The sequence below is a fragment of the Leguminivora glycinivorella genome, chromosome 1, assembly GCF_023078275.1.
Source record: "Leguminivora glycinivorella isolate SPB_JAAS2020 chromosome 1, LegGlyc_1.1, whole genome shotgun sequence".
NCBI lineage: Eukaryota > Metazoa > Arthropoda > Insecta > Lepidoptera > Tortricidae > Leguminivora > Leguminivora glycinivorella.
In genome coordinates this window covers 7,083,588-7,103,608 of record NC_062971.1, presented here as the reverse complement: position 1 = coordinate 7,103,608, position 20,021 = coordinate 7,083,588, and the positions used below count along the sequence as shown (strand labels likewise).

Below are 20,021 nucleotides of genomic sequence, written 5' to 3'. Positions count from 1 at the left end.
AATCGCGAGGTCTTTCGATCCTAATACGAGAAAAAATATCCCAAGATTTCCATTTACATACATTTACAAGCATACCATTATTGAAACCCTCCATTCCGTTACCTCCATACAAATTGTATTGAAAAAAATGTGACGGAATGGGAAAAACCTTAGGACACTTTTTTCTCCTATCAAGATTGAAAGAGCTCTCGATTCTGAGTGGAAACCACATAAAGTGGGGTGGACAACTTCAAAAAAACCGGCCAAGAGCGTGTCGGGCCACGCTCAGTGTAGGGTTCCGTAGTTTTCCGTATTTTTCTCAAAAACTACTGAACCTATGAAGTTCAAAACAATTTTCCTAGAAAGTCTTTATAAAGTTCTACTTTTGTGATTTTTTTCATATTTTTTAAACATATGGTTCAAAAGTTAGAGGGGGGGGGACGCACTTTTTTTTCCTTTAGGCGCGATTATTTCCGAAAATATTAATATTATCAAAAAACGATCTTAGTAAACCCTTATTCATTTTTAAATACCTATCCAACAATATATCACATGTTGGGATTGGAATGAAAAAAAATATCAGCCCCCACTTTACATGTAGGGGGGGTACCCTAATAAAACATTTTTTTCCATTTTTTATTTTTGCACTTTGTCGGCGTGATTGATATACAAATTGGTACCAAATTTCAGCTTTCTAGTGTTAACGGTTACTGAGATTATCCGCGGACGGATGGACGGACGGACGGACGGACAGACAGACATGGCGAAACTATAACGGTTCCTAGTTGACTACGGAACCCTAAAAAAAGGCCCAATTACATACCTACCTATTTAAATTTAATGTTTGTTTAGCCAGTTAACGTATTTTTTGGGAAATTATTTTATTGAAGTGTGTATATTCTAAAAAGCAAACATAGGTAATTGTTTATTTTCCAGGTGTTGCTGGGATGGTCTACTTTTATCCGAACCCGAAGAAGGAAAACGCTGCAGCAGGAGACAAATAAAATTGACAATAAATTAATGACAAACCTGTTATTTGTTTACCTATATTGCCTAGACATAGCCATGAATAGTACCTACATTAAAATACAAGTGGGAAAAATTAAAAAAGCAAGTGTGGCGATAAATTAAAACACGACCGAAGGGTGTTTAAAATCGACACGAGTTACAAATTTCATTTTTGCACGTGTATCGTACGACGTTTTTCAGCACATTTTATTTATTTATTTAGATGGCCCTCCGAAGTTTCGACCTGGCATAATATAATGAAACACTTCTCGCACTAGTGCGTAAAAAAACACCATCTGTACTATCCATCCATCACATCCACTCCCCCTCCCCCCACAATCTTCCGACCCTTGTGTTACACATTACACAAAAACTATGATGCCTATAAAGTTGTGGTTCAACATAGGAATTTATTTTCATAGAATCTGTAGGTATGTGTTATCTGTAAAAAAAATAATCATTTTATTTTATAACTAACTAAAACTTTTAAATATTAACAATTTAGAATACTATAGTACTATTTATTCATGGTGCTCCTGTTAAAAAAATAATCATGTTCGCACAACCTAACCACAAAATTAAAATTTTGAAAAAACCCCCGACCGCGAAATAGTGTACCGATTTTTATGAAACATGGTAAAAACACTCCCGATTAACTCAGCTTTCGAACAAAAAAAAAACAAAATCGAAATCGTTTCATCCGGTTGGGAGCTACGATGCCACAGACAGACACACACACAGACAGACAGACAGACAAACAGACAGACAGACAGACAGACAGACAGACAGACAGACAAACAGACAAACAGACAAACAGACAAACAGACAAACAGACAAACAGACAGACAGACAGACACGTCAAACTTATAACACCCCGTCCTACTAATTCCTACAGGCCGATGCCGGCCCGATGTGTCAATTCCTACAGGTTTCACGTAAGCCTTGTCGGTATAAGCATAAATTAAATATAACAAGATCATACCATCCCAGACATTAAAACGCGACCGCCTACGAACGCGCTTACACTCCACCACACATAGATGGTGCCACAAAAAATGCCTTGTTGCCACCGATTATTTGTAGATTGGCATTAAGTGTCAATTCCGAGCCGTAAATCTATGTCAAAATTGACACTTAACGCCATCTACAAGTATAATCGAAAGCTACAAGACATTTTTTTTGTGGAGTCATCTATGTATGGTGGAGTGACATTTTAATGTATGGGATCTATGCTTGTTATATTTAATTTATGGTATAAGCAATATAAGCATAGAGGAATAAGTAAGGGAAGAGTTGTAACTCCATACATCAATAAATCGAGTTATTTGTAGTGACATCTAGCGTCAAACACGCATCAAATAGTGTAAATTATTAGTACCACTACTCGACACTAGGTGCCAACAGTGTCGCGTCTGCCAAAAAAATAATATTAAAATAGTTCACAACCTTACAAGCAGAAGGAATTGAAAACAGAATACTGATTAATTATATTGTAATATTAGCTAAAAATTGTTGAGCCTAATGGCTTTGTTCGTCGCGACATCTATTGACAAGTAGAAGTGCTGATAATTTACGCTATTTGACGCGTGTTTGACGCTAGATGTCACTACAAATAACTCGAATTTACTGATGTATGGAGTTACAACTCTCTCCATACTTATTCATCTATGGTATAAGTTGTAAACTATGAAAGATAATTATGATGTGGCTAGTGACGTAGCGTAATCATACGTCACATCATGTCGCAATGATTAAATTCGCAGTCATGGACGGATGTTCGATTGGCGGAATCCACTTTGTCTAAATGTGTCGCTTAACTTCAGACTTGGATAAATCCATTCTGCTTTAAGGTTGAATATATAAAAAGTGTAATATAATCTGAAAGATAATCAACCTTATAGCAGAATGGATGTACCCAAGTTTGAAGTTAAGCGACACAAATAAGTATCTAAACTATGACAGAGCTACATAAAATATAACTTACAAAACGTTATATTAAACAATAAACTGGTATATTTCATCACATCTTTATTTGGGATTTTTAAATAAGAGGTATATCTATGACGATGAGTACTTATCACAGTAAAATATTTGTTTAAAGACACATCTCTGTTTACATGTGATTTAATTATAATTCATGTGCTGTGATATAATGATACAAAACTCCTTCATGAAACCAGGAAGGAAGACGTTTATTTTGGAAGTCTATTGAAGCGCGAAATAATATCTATCGTAAAAAGCGCACATTCTATATTGGAATTTAAGAAAAGAACTTTGCTGACTCAGTGTAACCAGTGCTTATAATTTGTTATTGTAGTTTTAATATTATATGCACCTAAATAATGAAGGGTGACATTGAAGTTAATAAAAATGGTGAGTGACTTACCTACACTTAACACGAGCAGATAATTAAACCTACGTATAATTTCATCATTTTGTAAATTCCGGTTTGTTATTTTGACTGACATTAGATTAGATCTTATTAAAATAAACTATAACTAGAAATCAAGGACGATATATACCGGTACTGAACAAAGCCCATACATAAAAGTGTACCCCCTTAAATATATGGGTCTTTTAGGGGTAAAACTAGATGGCGATATTTCGCAGCCTGGAAGTGGCAAAAATCATATTTTCAACAACAATTGACATATTTCTTTATTTTCACACATTTTGAAAAGAAAAAGGAATCATTATCAGTGTAGTTATGATGGTATTTAATAAGTGGCGCTAAAAAATGTAGGAAAAAATTAAAAAATCATCCAATGCTAGAAATGAATAAAAATAAACTTACCCGTAACAAAAGAAAAAAAAAATACAATCATAAAAAGAAAAGTGAAAACCCCATCTACTAGACTGACTAAGTCCGCTCGCTGTATGGTGCCATTGGTGCCCGTTGGAGTGCGGCCTTTGCTTTCTGTAAAGGTGCGCCTACGCTACGTGATCCGAACAAAATTCGTCTAGTGTGGACTGACTTACAAGCCTCGGCCTCGAACGAGCGCGCTTCGAGCGTTTCGCTCGTGCTCGGCTGCGTTCCACCAGTTGTCAGTTTTTTGAGCTACTAGCCAGCCTTGTAGCCTCCTCCTGTAGATTCTATGATCCGTGCCTACAGAGCCTCCACAAAGGCTTTCATGTCGGCTGAGCAAGGGCCCAGTGTTTCTATAGCCAGTGCCACAAACTCAAGAGGCCATATTGAGACGATCAAGAAAGCCGATGTTGTGTAGTGTCCAATGCAACGACCAAAGAAAAAATTGCATATTAATTAAAGAAACCCCGCACAAAATGTTCGAAAAAAGCCGTTCGGTCGATTTGGCTGAAATTTTTAAAAATATAGCCTCTAATACTCTGATTAACTGTTTGAAATTGCACGTTTAATTAATGACTAGTTTTTGTGTTATGTGATTTTTAGTAACCTACAAGTATGTAGCTCTGATTAGTTAACTAACACAGCTTAAGGTAATTAATGGCTACTTTTGTATTAAATATTTCTTAATTACAATATAGACCTTATAATTTCATTAGTACCTTATAATTATTAACAAGGAGCACAGTAGCAACTTGTACTTAGCTACTATGAGATTGTGAAACGAGATTCGATAGTGTGAGAACGTTACGGAAAATGCTGAATTCTATCCATGTAGCCGAATGGCATTTCTGCGACGCGAAACGAAACGCCGCGAAAGGTGTCTGACTCTGTCGCGCCAATACGCAAGAGCGATAGAGACAGATATCTACGAGCGTTTCGTTTAGTGAGCGTTTCGTGAGCGTTTGTGCATTCGGCTAGGTACCCAGTTCCGCCCGAGCATGAGCGTGGAGAAGTAACTAACTCGTAGATTACACTACGTCATTCAATGCGTTAAGTATGTTATTAAGCGTTCTCAATAATGGATACTTCACATTCTCTTTGTATTTGGTAAAACCTAAACCGTAAGAATGCTGCAACGTGACCAAGAGTCCTCGCTCCACTTTTACACGACCAATAATGTCCTAAGATGCGGTCTTCGCCTCTATATAATAAAACGTTTCGTTTCGAAACCTAGATGTAGCCCTTATTCTTAAATAAACCCTGTCTTATTGAATTTTGCATCTGTTTCGAAAACTTCTTCGCCCTTCGTAATGTACTTCTACTTACTGCCCTGAATATATCCTGAAGATAACTCACTTGATATGTTCAGACATCTTCTTCTTCTTCTTCCTCCTACCCTTATCCCATGTTATGTGGGGTCGGTACAACACGTCACCCTCTTCCATTCTCCTCTATCTTTCGTCATCACAACACTCAAATCTTTCTTTCTCGTATCCTCTTTCACACAATCCATCCATCATTGTTTGGGTTTACACGTACCCTCTACATCCATCAACCTTCATCTCCAACATTCTTTTGCCTATATGACATTCATCCCTCCTCATTACATGACCGTTTCACGCCAACCTGCCACTCCTCATCTTTTCCGTTATAGGCGTAACTCAACTCTTACACTGAGAGAAATTTGCATTGTGAATTTAACAAGTTCGACTTGTTGCGGTTTATCCGTTTGAATCAGCCAAACGTATGTTTTTAAAACAATATGTGTCAGGTTGTTTTTATAAAATCGACTTGTTGATTCAAATATATTGCCGATTCAAATGACAAGTAGCTTGTTGTTTGAACCAAAGAGCACGTAGGCGCTATTTTAACCAAAAAACTTGTTGAACGAACATGAAAACTGGTTGTATTTTCTCTCAGTGTAGACGTGACCCAGTACAAATACGCTGGGACCGTGCGCGACGACAACGCCACGTGACAGTGACAATATTGTAACCGCTGTCAAGCGAGAAGTAAGTAAACATTGTGAAAAAAATGATGAAAATCTTGTGCTATTTTACTACCTTAGACAATTTTGGACGATGGTGGGTACAACTTTATCGCCAATAACATTAAAATCGTTGTTTTCAGTGAGAAATTAACAAACTGGTGACTAAAACGGGGTTTCGTGCCATCGCTCACGAAATCATTTTCCAACCTGAGACGATGAATAAAGGCAATAAATTGGTGCTAGCTGGGCATTTTCTACAGATTGAAGACATTATTCCACCATTTATATCTATGTGCAATAAAGTATAAATAAATCATTGGCTTTTGAAATAGTTGATCAGTTCACTGCTATCCTGTCATTTTCATAGGCTAACTATAGGTATTACGAGTATAAATATCATTGCAGGGTACAGGGTTTATTGTAAAATAAAAACAAACTAGCTATAATAACGTTTAATTATAATATACATTACAAAAACTTGTTTCAATTACTTGAAAATATTGGAGGTTTACCAGATATCACATCAAATACAATCATGAATGCGATGAAATAAGTTCTCAGGAATTTTATTTAAAATGTGATAAGCCTTCAGTGGATGGACTGCTTCTGCTTCTATTGTTCTCGTGCTCCTTCTTCCCATTGAAACGATATTTACGCATTTTCGTCAATCCGTTTCGATTTGTAAACAGGAGCACAGGGTGGCTAGCCGAATGGCACAATCGCTCACGAAACGCTCACGAAACGAAGCGCTAGTAGATATCTATCTCTATCGCGCTTGCGTATTGGCGCGACAGAGCCAGCGGCGTATCGCTTTCGTTTGGCGTCGGAGAAATGCCATTCGGCTACGGGGCCTGATGAGGAAACAAATAATTGGGATTGGCTTCCACGTCGGCTTTTCTACCTCCAATAAAATTTGCACTATAAATTCACCGTAAATTCAATTCAATACTTGTATCAAATGATTACGCACTTTAAGTAAAATCTCTGAAGATTGGACGACACTTTTCTTCTTACGGCAACTATTCACATAAACGGTGGTTTCGTTTCCACCACGGTCTTGGAAATAGCTAGAATTTAGTCGCTACTTTTCTTGGAGTTATTACAATTCGCCATAACAAATTTTACTGAGCCCGTATTAAATTTATCTCATAAACGACATGAAAATGTTTACTGCAATATGGATTTGACAGCGCAAGTCAGCGACTAAGATGTCAATTTTGGCCGTAGTGAGCGCTGTGATCGTTTTAGCTACCCCCTCCACCCGCTTTGCACCCTGCCAATAGAAACAATGGTATTCGATACCTACCTTGAAGCATTTTATCATACACCTCGACATTATGTACAATCAGTCATTATAATAGGTTGATAGTATTTATTTATCATAGCTCCAGCTATAAAAAAAAATATTTAATTCGGAATATGGGATGTTGTACTTGTCATAAGACCACAGAATATAATAATAGTACAAGTACAGAAGGCCCACTGCTTTGATGCTCACGAAATGCCGCCTTGTAAATGCCTACAAAATTCTAACAAAGAAACGAGCCGCACGTGTTCAGCGTCGGACGATAGGGTAGTTGCCTAATACATACGATTAAAACGAATGAATGCTCAGATAAAATGTTATACTATTATACATATTCCAGTCGTGGGTACGTTCTAGTTATTCAATTCAATTCAATAATTTTTATTTCGGAAAAAATCCACAGTTATATACACAGTACTTATTTAACTATTTATATATATTTTGCGTTCCGTGAGAAGGCGCGCCACCCCTGATTAGGCCGCGAACTCGCGGCCGCCAGCGTGTACTTGTAGCGCGGCGATAGAATCGCGGAGTGAGCCACCCATGTGACCCATGTTATGACTTAGCAGCGGAACTTCAATGAGTTTATTTGTATAAGGGCTACCAAGGGTTTTTACTCTCTTTGCATACACATACGTGTAGTCACGTTGCAGCATTTTTATGGTTTTTAGGTTTTACCCGATGCGAGGAAAATATGAAGTATCCATTATTGATAACGCATACTTAATGCATTGAATGATTAGCATCGTAATGTAGCCTACGAGTTAGTTACTTCTCCACGATCATGCTCGGACGGAACTGCCGGCCTAACCGAAATAATCGTTGACGCTATACCCCGATCGAAACGCATTCTGGCTCTGTCGCGCCAATATGGAAGAGCGATAGAAATAGCTAGCTACTATAACGTTATTATCGTAAGCGTTTGTGTATTTGACTACGTACCCTGGGTACGCAGCCGAATGGCACAAACGCTCACGAAACGAAACGCTCGTAGAAGTCTATCTCTATCGCTCTTGCGTATTGGCGCAACGGAGCCAGACTAACTTTCGCGGCGTTTCGTTTTCGTTTCGCGTCGCAGAAATGCCATTCGGCTACGGCACCAGGGTGGCTAGCCGAATGGCACAATCGCTCACGAAACGCTCACGAAACGAAGCGCTAGTAGATATCTATCTCTATCGCGCTTGCGTATTGGCGCGACAGAGCCAGCGGCGTATCGCTTTCGTTTGGCGTCGGAGAAATGCCATTCGGCTACGGGGCCTGGGCAGAAACCGCTCTTACACTAAGTCTGGAGTTCGCGCAATTTATTGACATCTTGGTATGATATTTAATTACAGAAAATGAAGTCACGAAAACGCCCATGCAAATTTTGGAAGAAGCCTTGGAGTATAGCAAATTTGGTTATTTCAACTACAAACTCATGCTAGCAACATTAATGGCTGTATTCTCCTTCATGAGTGTGACCACAACTTCGTCTTACATTCTCTCTAGTGCAGAATGTGATCTCAATATGAGTATAATGCAAAAAGGATTGTTGAATGCTATGCCATTTTTCGGTATGTAATTTTATCTAATAATAAATATACTCTTTTTTATGCCTTATATAAAAATTCCAGATTCACCCTTCCTACGAAGGCTAAAGTCGAATATCGGAGTAACACAAACACAAAAAAAATTTCGTCATGGTTGTAAAGTATACGTCACCGTTTAACTTATAATTCTTATAAAAAATTTAATTTACTTATAGTCACTGTAATTTTCTATAATTTAGTTGTAAATGCTCTTATTTTATGATAAAACTTGTTATGTACTCATACACTTGTAATTTTTTTGTCTTGTTAGTTTTTTGGTGAAGGAAAACATCGTGAGGAAACCGGACTAATCCCAATAAGGCCTAGTTACCCTTCGGGTTGGAAAGTCAAATGGCAGTAGCTTTCGTAAAACTAGTGCCTACGCCAAATCTTGGGATTAGTTGACAAAGCGGACCCCAGGCTCCCATGAGCCGTGGCAATAATCCGGCGGATAACGCAAGGAGGATGATAATGGCACTTGTAAATTTTTTTAGGGCAAGTGGTAGCAGCTCCCTTTGCCGGGCTTATAACGGACGCGTTCGGGCGAAAATTATTCCTAGTTTGGGGGCACGCCGGGATTTTGGCATGCGCGCTTCTCGAAGGCACGAGCCAAAATTACTGGATGCTATTGCTTGGGAAACTTCTAGATGGCATATTGTGAGTACTGGATTTCAGTATTCTAACATTCTCGTTTGATGCACCTTGCTTTAATGCTACTGAGTAGCCACCATTTTTAGAACCCCGTAACCCGTATGTCACATGTGGATGAGGAAGTATTTCACTATACAGTCTGACCAAAAATAGTAGTAATTAAAAAGTGACAACATCGTAGTGTCGTCCCGTCTTCTCGCACATATTGATTTGAAAGGGATGACACTACCCACAATGTTGCCACTTTTTAATTTCTATTATTTTTGGCCAGACTGTATATATGTCAATGTTGCTATAACTTGGCCTTTTTTGCCGACTCCGAATAATCACCGACTACATATTTTTCTAGATAGTCGGCGACTAGTCAGTACATTCTTAATTCCTACTTTTTTATTGCTTGTTTGTTCATATTGGCACAATGGGTGCTGATCATGGAATCGCGATGCGCTTTTATTCATGATGACCTCTCTATTTCAACGTGACTTACTTTTCTTTAAAATCTTCTAGTTTAAGCCTCACGTTCAGCGCGACAGCCGTCATGGTGACAGAGTTCACCCACAAAGGTGTAAGGGACCGAGTATTATTGATGTACTCATCTTTCATGTCGACGTCGCTCATCCTTTGTGCATTAGTAGCTTGGGGAGTCTTGACGCAGCCATGGGACTTTGTCATCATTCAAGGATACCTTGGTAAGATGTTCCGCCATATTTTCCGAAGACAAACATATTTAGAGTCTGGCTAATGAACGTTGAACCCGCAAAAACGTGTCAATTTCTGAAAAATTGGAACTGGAAACACATTGATTACGTGGATTTACTTATTATTACATATTTCCAATTTATTGTCAGCACTTATTTTAGTACTTTATTATGGTTTTATTAATTATTATTTATAGATTACGCTGCACGCTGTTAGCTTTTACCGAATTCTTTAACACTTTCGAAACCGGGCTCTACGCGGCGCTACGACATTTTCGCTACATACGGGGAAACCCATGTAATCGGCTACGCTTCTACGAGCGGTGTGCCCGACAGTCGGGTTCTTGGTAGCGAAAGTGTTAAAGTGACAGTCACACTGAAAGATGACATATTCGCAGAGTTGCTGTTTAAAAAAATCCAGGGTAAATACTTTCATTAGCCAGACACTATATAGACGCACTCACAAATGGGTCCAAACAGGCATTTTACGCAATAATGCCAAACACACAGAAATAACAAACAGAAAGTCCTGGGGCCCATTTCTCAAAACTGAAAGTTACAAGCGGACGAAGTCTCTTTCCAACTTGTCATATTAGACATTGACTACCGCTTGTAAATTGTAACTTTCAGTTTTGAGAAATGGGCCCCTGATGTAAGTGTGAAAATAAAACCGCCTTCAAAAATAAGCGCGTTACAAAACACGGAGAAACTAAAAAGCCAAAAATAATAAACCTTTCAATTCAGATTTCTTATCGTATTGCAATAAGCTAAACATCCAAATTATAAACAAATCAATTATTTTTGTAGTCGGTACCAGACCTGTTCGTCGCCTTGCTATTGCCTGTTTGCCCCACCCAACCATACACAGGCTGGTACCGACTCCAAAAATAATTGATTTGTTTATAATTTGGATGTTTAGCTTATTGCAATACGATAAGAAATCTGAATTGAAAGGTTTATTATTTTTGGCTTTTTAGTTTCTCCGTGTTTTGTAACGCGCTTATTTTTGAAGGCGGTTTTATTTTTTGTTAAAAAGTTTATTTATTTGTTGATTTTTAGTGGTTCCTAGTGATATTATATGTATCAGTCCGAATACATGTACTATCAGCCGAAAAAGTGCATGGAAAGCCTAAGGGTCAATTTTGCATATCAACGTCTGTAGCAAGAATGGACTAGTGTATAGATAGAAAACTAGATGGCGTTGAAAGCAAGAATGGAGTAGTGTATAGATAGAAAATTAGATGGCGTTGTTGACCAAAAAAGGTTAATGTAGGTGAATTTGCTAATAAGTAAAGAAATTCATTAAATTATTACGAGTTTTTATGTTCATTGTCGTTTAAAATACATTTTTTTATATTTTAATTTCAAACGAGTGTCACTTAGTCACGATGGGTAAAACCACATTAGGGAGAGGTAGAAATCATTTATAAATTTTTGTTATGAGTTTTTCTAAATATGCCTTTGTCTTTAAATACTACTAAGTTAATCGTCCAGTGGCGGTGGCACCCTCATTAGTGCGTTTTCACATTGTCCAATCCGATATCGGATGTAGGACCGATATTCCATACCTTCCGACGTCCGATATCGGATCGGATAATGTAAACTGCAGAGAAATTAAACCCTAAAGATCATCGGTCGACGGCGAGCGGGTCACGTGATGTGTGCTCGCCCGAGCCGGTTCTCCCTCATTGTGCCTCCCCCCCGCCCGCACCAATCAATTACTTTTCTAGCAACCGTCGTTTCTGAATACATATTTGCTCGTTTTTAATTTTATAATATTTTGTCGGCTTCCAGCCAAACATCATACAAAAAGACATCACCCTTAGCGCCACTGCCAGGATTTGAACTCGGAACACCAAGCGCCCGACCCTTCGTATAACCAGTGCTCTGTTCCCCTAGGCTACCAGTTGAGTTGACAACCTTGTCGAAAATTTGCCTTGCATTACTTCAATGCAATCCGTAATCTATGTGGTCTCAGTGGTCTGTTCTCAAACTCTTCTAATGACTACAGGATAAGGTTGAAATTGGCATAATAATAATGTTAATGTTATTCTTCCGAAATTTTTTATACTACCGCGATTTTACTTCAGAAAAGTATCTCTTGATTTTTCGTGTTTTTATTACTTGCTGGTTAAGGTTGAGATTTAAAATAATTTACTTATTTATTGTCTTATTTACTACACTCTAGTTGAGGGTAATATCATTATTACTTTTCAAGTCATTACATTACTAACTATTGGAAGTATGGAACAAACATTTAAAAAAAAACAAGTTTCCTTTATTAACGAGTATCCCTGTCTTAATGCTCCACCTGCCCCTCTAGCACAACTTGCCTTGTCGCGCGCGAGTCCATACTTGAAGTCGCGCTTTATGTATGGACTCGCGCGCGACAAGGCAAGTTGTGCTAAAGGGTCTGATCTCACATAGGTATTATTTCTAATGTGTGTAAACAAAGTTATCAGACATTGTGATACCTATCAGGGAAATATTTCTATATATTTTTTTGTAGTATAGTTATAGTATATGTTGGTTCTTTCTCAGTGAGTTACTGAGACATCCCAGTTTAAATAGCTGTAAAATAATAATGTTTTAAAAAGTATATATTATACGTTTATATAAACAAGGTTTTCTATTTTAGTTTGTTAGTAAATTAACTATAGTTCGTTTCAAACCTCGGGTAGTTCCATGTAACGGGAAAATTTAAGTTACCAATTATTGCATGACACTTCAGGTATTTTTTATTATTTTTTATGTCTATGATTAAAGTTATTAACTTATATAGGCAATATGAGCATTATACAATACTAGCTTTTGCCCGCGGCTTCGCTCGAGTTAAATTTGAAAATTGAGGAATGCTCCATACTCAATCCATTTTAGGGAAGAGCCCGGGGTTGGAAATACACGAAAAGTAGCCTATGTCACTCTGCAACCCTTCAACTATCCGTTCCATTTTACCGTGAAAGGCGGAAAAACAAACAGAGACAAACACACTTTCCCATTTATACTTAATATTAGTATGGATGGTATATCGTTAATACGATCATTTAATTTACTTCATAAAAATCATAAAAATTTTCACCACACCAACGCGAACAAAATACTGACTATAAAACATCAATTTAAATCAAATCCAGCAATCTATTCAATATTTATGATTTAAAAATAATTATTTGTAGGTAAGTTCTACCAGCCAGCTCAAGGCATCAAGTTAAAATTTGGAAATTACTTTGCACTCTTGTGGATAACATTCAATTTTGGTATCCGTTATCCAAGAGCGCAAAGTAATTTCATACAAATTTTAACGATGTCTTGCCTTAGAATTTACTTAAAAATGATGATTTTGAATCCTAAATATTGAATAAATTGATGGATTTGATTTAGTTTGATGTTCTATAGTCTGTATTTTGTTCGTGTTGGTGTGGTGAAAAATTTTGTGTTTCACTCGGTGGCAAAGTTTGTTTAACCTTCGTGCCTTGAAACCCTCGCAACGCTCAAGATTCCACTTTTTGAACCTCTCGCTACGCTCGCGGTTCAATATTGGAATCTTTCGCTTGCTCGGGTATCAATATTGGCACGTGCGGTTAAACAACAACTTTGCCCCCTTGGCAAAGTTGGATTCCAATATTAAAACAAAAAACAAATAACTATTACACATATATATAAACAACCAGAAATAACTAAACGCTGTTGTTTTCATTATTGTATTTATTTTCATTTATTTTTTACTAATACCTGGAGGGCGATTTTTGAATCTCGCATACGGGATTTTGTCACTAAAATACCGGTTTAAAACGGTGACTTGTTTATTATTTTCAGTGACAATTTTCTGAATTCGAACGCGTGAGACTCAAAAATAAGCCCGCTGGTCACGATAATGTTCACTTTTATAATTGCCTAAAACCTTATACAAAGTATTAAAAAATACGACAACGGCAAAATAAGGTATACAGCATTATCTTCAGAGAATAACTGCAATTACACATTTTATTTTACCCTAAAAGTTCTTATCTTAAAAACAAGATATATTAAGTTATTTATTTACTTCTAAATAACAGCCTAGATTAATAATCTAATACCTCGGGTGTTGACATGTGTAGGTAAATAAATTACAAATATCTTTCTAATAATATGTATAAAATTTCCACCATTTAACCTTACTGTTTGAGCAGTGGTTTAAAACTTTATTTTGGGTGTTAACTATATTATTAACCGCTATTTTTATAACATATTAAATGGTCTAATTTACAGCCGGATGGCAAATTACCCAACATTTTATTAAGGTTTAGGCTTAAGTTGCATTTCCGATCGGAAAAGGATTGAAGCCTCACCCCAATTAAAAATGTAGGTATTGTAGGTAATATGTGAAATAAAGGAGAACTAAGATTGTTAATTTTTCATTATTTCCAGCATAAATAAATTTTAGTGAATGAATCACATTAAACATAAATTTAAAAAAGCACCTTTATAAATCCTTTCACCTGTACGGTAAAACGAGAGTGGATTACAGGACTGGTAGGCAATTACCTACTTAATTACCACTTATTAATAAATTGTGTCAAGTTTGAAATTATTATCACTAACTCCAATATAGTCTTGTTATCAAATAATCAAAGGTAATATTTTTTACTTACGTGTTCAATAGAAAAATAATGTAATTTTTACATATTAATATAGGCATATAAAGTATTATAATGTTATTTATACACTTATTTGACACACACTGTTGCATCGATTAACAGTCTTTGTTATACCTACAGGCTTGACCTGGCCAAATGATTATGTCACTAATATTTGGTATAACCCCTTCCTTGTCAATTACATCTTGCAAACGGGAACGCATAGATGCGACAAGATTTTGACAAAAATCTGACCCGCGAATGTTTTCCCATATTTGCAAACAATGAGCTTCTAATGCTTCGGGGTTCGCTCATTGACGTTATCCCAGCGCTGGACCATAACACCCCAGACATTCTCAATTGGATTTAAATCGGGCGACCTAGCAGGCCACGGAATAACTTTTACTTCATTTTTATTTTGCTCCAACCACCTCTTCACAGTATGCGAATTATGAATAGGGCAATTGTCCTGCACTAACGTTATCTGTGTCATTTCGTCTTCAGGATATACGTTTCGAACAGTAGGTAATAACGTTTCCTCTAGCACTTCCACATATGTTTCGCTATTCGCTCGATTGGGAATCCTGACGAGCTCCCCGGCCCTGCTGCACTCATCCAGCCCCACATGTTCACCGAAATACGGCCCGACTCCATGTTAGGCACGACATTGTTGGTATCGTACCGAGTATTATTTCTGCGCCATAAATGAAGACGGCCATGTTGACTTGATCTGAAAGACTTTTCGTCAGTGAAGATAACATTACTCCAGTCGTAGTCTAAGTGATCCTTCGCAAATTGTAATCTTGCCGTTTTGTGTCTGTCTGTGAGAAGAGGCTTAACAGCAGGCCTGCGATTGTGCAAGCCTTCACTGTGAAGAACTCGACGAACCGTGTCCGCACAAGTGCCAAATAAACGGGCATAGTGGCTTGTCGGTTTGAAACCATTTTCCTCGTATTCTCTCACCATAAGCTGACGTTGTGAGGCGTCTATAAGGTTCGGTCTGCCAGACCTCTGGCGGTGTGACAGCGACCCTTCCATTTGGAAACGTTGTATCCACAAACTAGCAGTTTTCCACTGTAACAATTTATAAACACGTAATTAAACATAAATTATAACCATATTTTGTATAGCATTCCAACTTATTTATTGTCTAAAACCAATTGGTAAGGAAATAATAAAACTACTTACATTCACACCGGTTTCTCTAGCTATCTCTGAAATGTTTCTCCCTTCTTCGTGCAACGCAATTATTTGCGATCTTTTGACTACGTCAATATTATTATGCGAACTCATAGTTAAATAAAAAAAGGCACAAAGAAAGCAAAGAGCAGGATACCCAGACACAGAAATGAACTGAATGAGTTATACGTGAATTGTAAGGTAGGTAATTAGTAACGACTCGAATAAGACGGAAATGTCTATCTACCCTCAGTACCCTTACACGTTTTTTTCTTAATACAAAAAATAACGAAATGTATCGAAAAACTTATAGTTATAAAAAATATTATTATCAATCTAATTTGAATTATAATAAAATTAAATTATCATCATGCTGTAACTTAAGTTTTACTTTATTGCATAGAATTGTTCTTATTTGCCCTCTCTCTTCCACTCATAGCAAGTCGTGCATCGTGCTGTTGCGGACAAAGTTCGTATTTGTTGATGTTGACACAACCAGGGACTAATTTCGTAGGCTTTTTCAATTGGTCATTTGGTGAGGAGGTTTGATGCATGGATTTCTATGCAGGAGGTTCCCAGTTCGAATCCTAGCCGGCGACTATGGAAATTTGTGTTTTGGAATTATTTTAAATTCTGAATGGTTGGTGATGTAAAATGATGGCAGATGTTAAGAATAATTAGTAATTACTTTCCAACGAAAAAGTAACAAAAACTACAAAAAGTAAAAATAAATATAAAATTGAACGAACAGTTCGAATCGTAGGTAGGTAGTAGGTAGTGGGCTCTAAAATTAAGATAAATTACTTTTTGCGTCAATTTCGTTTTCAACGCCATCTAGTGAGCTGGAAAAAAACCAACAAGGTTTTTTGGAAGCTACGTTGCGTTCGTTTAACGTGCACGCCAATTTTGTTTAGAGTTCGCCATCCACTTTTGCGGCTGATAGTACAGTAGTGAAAGAATTATCCTTTAACTCCTAACCATTGAGGAGTTGACCTTCCATCATCAGCTCAGTTGATTTTTAGTGGTTCCTAGTGATATTATATGTATCAGTTCGAATACATGTACAGTAGTGAAAGAATTATCCTTAAACTCCTAACCATTGAGGAGTTGACCTTCCATCATCAGCTTAGCCACATAAAATTATTACCATCAGACGTTAATACTGGTGTACCTTTGAAAAATAGACTAAAAACATTACATGTGCCTATAACATTTGAAGAGTTCCCTCGATTTCTCCAGGATCCCATCATCAGACCCTGACTTGGTGCCAATGGGACCATCTCGGGGTTATACCGGTTCAATCAAAAAAAAAAATTTTGAAAATCGGTCCACGATTCTCGGAGATATCGAGTAACATACATACAAAAAAAAAAAAAAACATTCAGTCGAATTGAGAACCTCCTCCTTTTTTGAAGTCGGTTAATAAAGATTCTTATCTTTTGTTTCAGAACTTCACCCATGGAACATCTATCTGTACACAACTGCTATCACGAGCTTGATAGCAACGTTATTGTATATGCATTTGCCAGAAAGCCCAAAATTTCTGCTCACATTGGGTAAAGAGGCTGAAGCTTTGGAAGTTATCAAAAGAATGTACCACGAAAATAGCGGACAGCCAAAATATACTTTTCCTGTAAGTATATATATATATATATATTGTATATTTGTTTCTTACAGTATCACACCAGGGTGCGTAGCCGAATGGCACTAACGCTCACGAAACGCTCACGAAACGAAACGCTAGTAGATATCTATCCCTGTCACTCTTGCGTATTGGCGCGACAGAGCCGGACTACGTTTCGTTTTCGTTTGGCGTCGGAGAAATGCCATTCGGCTACGGGGCCTGCTTAGAAGCCATTTTCTAAGAAATCTTCTCCTGAAGGACGTTACGTGCATAGACAAAAATAAATTATCATGTTTCACTATACATATATCTCCTTGACAATTGTTAGCCGCCAAATTCATGTAATAATATTGTGTTTTACAGATAACCTCGTTTAACGCTTCTGGCGTCCACTTTACTCCAGAAAGCATAAGCATAAAGAAACAAATAACCAACGCATTACTTCAATCAAAGGAATTGTTTAGGAGACCACTAATCTTTACACTTTTGTTATTTGCATCCTCATCATTTGTAAATTTATTTGCGTAAGTTCAAGAAACTATTCATACAGTTTAACCAAAGCATATAAAAAAAGAATTACCAAAAAATGTTTGTGTACAGGTATTCCGCGCTTAGGCTTTGGTTCCCTCAAATTTCGACGATAATAGAAAATCACCAGAGTAAGCATGGAGGCGAAACTGACCAATTCTGTGTCATGATCGACGGCTACACTAGTGAGCTGGCTAAAAATGTATCGCTTGCTGCTGTGACCAATAGGATTTCAGATGTCTGCGTGCCTGTAAGCAGATTTTTTAAAATTATAAAAGAGACTAAAGAAAGTATATTTGAATATTGATATCTTCTTTTTGTCCAGCACCCGGCAGGTCCTGCGACGTACATCAACGGGATAATCCTAGGAGTTCAATCTCTGGCTTTAATCCTTGTAAGCACAGCTCTGGTAGATTATCTAGGCCAGAAGCTTCTGATGTTTTTCGTGTTCGTAGCTTGCGCTGCGTGTTCAGCTGCACTATACTGGACGAGCTCCTCGTTATCAATCGGGTTGCTGCTGGCAGGAACATGTGCTTTGATGCAATGTGCGCTGAGTATACAAAATACTGTGCTGATGAGAGCGGTTCCTACCAGTGTAAGGTATGTGTTGTTTAAGCCGAATTGTAGATATGAATTTGGGTACAAACAGCTTGCAGATGATAGCATTGAAAGTAATATTTAATTTGAATTCAAAATATGCGTTTTGAAGAGTTCATAATTTTTAAGCTTTGTTTGAAGTATCATACTTAGAGGTGTACAGTAGTTACAATCTATGTTTTGAATATATCTATTTATTGTAGGTCCCATTCAGTATAAAACAGTGATAAACAACGAGTGTCTCTTCCTGATCCATCTTCCATTATCAATTTTATCGATAAGATCAGGAGGGGTCTATTTTCCATTTAACTAATTTTCCAAAATCTAAAGATTCTTTTGATTTTTGTACTTCGGTGTCGTTGCATCTTAAGGGCCACTCAATGGCTCTAATTGTTTTTAATTTCCAGGGCATTGGCGTTGACGTTGATCGTAATGTTGGGAAGAATTGGATCTCTAGTTGGAAGTGTTTTGTTCCCTGTGATGTTAGAAGAAGGATGCATGTTTCCTTTCATGATTTTATCCATTATATCACTATGTAAGTATTTTTAAAGGTGCTAATTAAATAATAATGATACAAATTTTATATAACATGGTTACAAATATACGCTTTCCAAAGTGCATTCCCAATTTAAAAAAATCTAAATAATTAATGTTTCATTGCGTGAAAGGAGGGCTGTGCCCAGCCGTGGGATGTATATATTAAAGGGTCAATATTTTTTTATTTTTAAAACAATATTCACACAAATTAACTAGTATGTATAACATAACGTTTAAGAGACATGAGTTTACTCTAAAGTATAATTTTATTTTACAGGTGTTGCTGGGTTGGTCTATTTCTTTCCGAATCCAAAGAAAGAAAACGCTGCAGCCGGAGACAAATAAAATTCTTCACAATAAATGAGAGACAAAAAAAGATCTACATATTTTAATTTCAGAAAAAACTAAGTTGAACGATATTTATTGCACAGACTGCATTTGCATTTGTTTAGTAAAGCCTGGCCAGAAAAATATGACTATTGTCAGGAGGGCGCTGTTATTTTGATGTATGGGGTGACAGTTCAGTTTAGTAAGAAGAAAATAGTTCTACTGAAATTCCGCAACATGGCGCGTAGTCATATATTTCTGGTCAGGCTTTATAGTTAAGATATAAGTTTAACATTTAAAATAATAACTCTTGCGCTTCTGGCTGGTCTTGTCAACTTAGGTTGGTTGGTCTGACTCTCTACACACTTCATTTTACCCATCATTATTATTTTGATTTATTGCAAAGTTCCAGATTGCTTCCCGTCTCCATTTTTAAACCCCCGACGCAAAACCGACAGGGTGTTATAAGTTTTACGTGTCTGTCTGTGTGTGTGTGTGTGTCTGTCCGTCTGTCTGACTGTTGTATGTCTGTCTGTTAGTCTGTCTGTCTGTGTGTGTGTGTCTGTCTGTTGCATCGTAGCTCCCGAACGGATGAACCGATTTAGAT

General features: G+C 37.2%; 2 protein-coding genes across 5 annotated transcripts in view; both read left to right on the top strand.

Annotated features, from left to right (window-relative positions):
- The window catches only part of LOC125232223 (synaptic vesicle glycoprotein 2B-like), a 32,395-nt gene extending 31,383 nt beyond the window's left edge, over positions 1-1,012 (top strand). For all 4 annotated transcript variants that reach the window (XM_048137880.1, XM_048137872.1, XM_048137889.1 and 1 more), the window contains exon 10: positions 916-1,012. In XM_048137880.1, coding sequence (XP_047993837.1) covers positions 916-983 — 68 coding nt within the window. In that variant the 3' untranslated portion in view covers positions 984-1,012. The remainder of the gene's footprint in view (positions 1-915) is intronic.
- A 2,160-nt stretch (positions 1,013-3,172) lies between these two features.
- On the top strand, positions 3,173-19,622 carry LOC125231713 (synaptic vesicle glycoprotein 2B-like). The gene is made up of 10 exons (XM_048137255.1): positions 3,173-3,360; positions 8,424-8,642; positions 9,152-9,314; positions 9,816-9,997; positions 17,250-17,434; positions 17,789-17,949; positions 18,026-18,203; positions 18,279-18,553; positions 18,958-19,085; positions 19,365-19,622. The coding sequence occupies exons 1-10, from the start codon at positions 3,330-3,332 to the stop codon at positions 19,430-19,432; spliced, it is 1,590 nt and encodes a 529-aa protein (XP_047993212.1). The 5' UTR covers positions 3,173-3,329; the 3' UTR covers positions 19,433-19,622.
- The last annotated feature ends 399 nt before the right edge of the window (positions 19,623-20,021 follow it).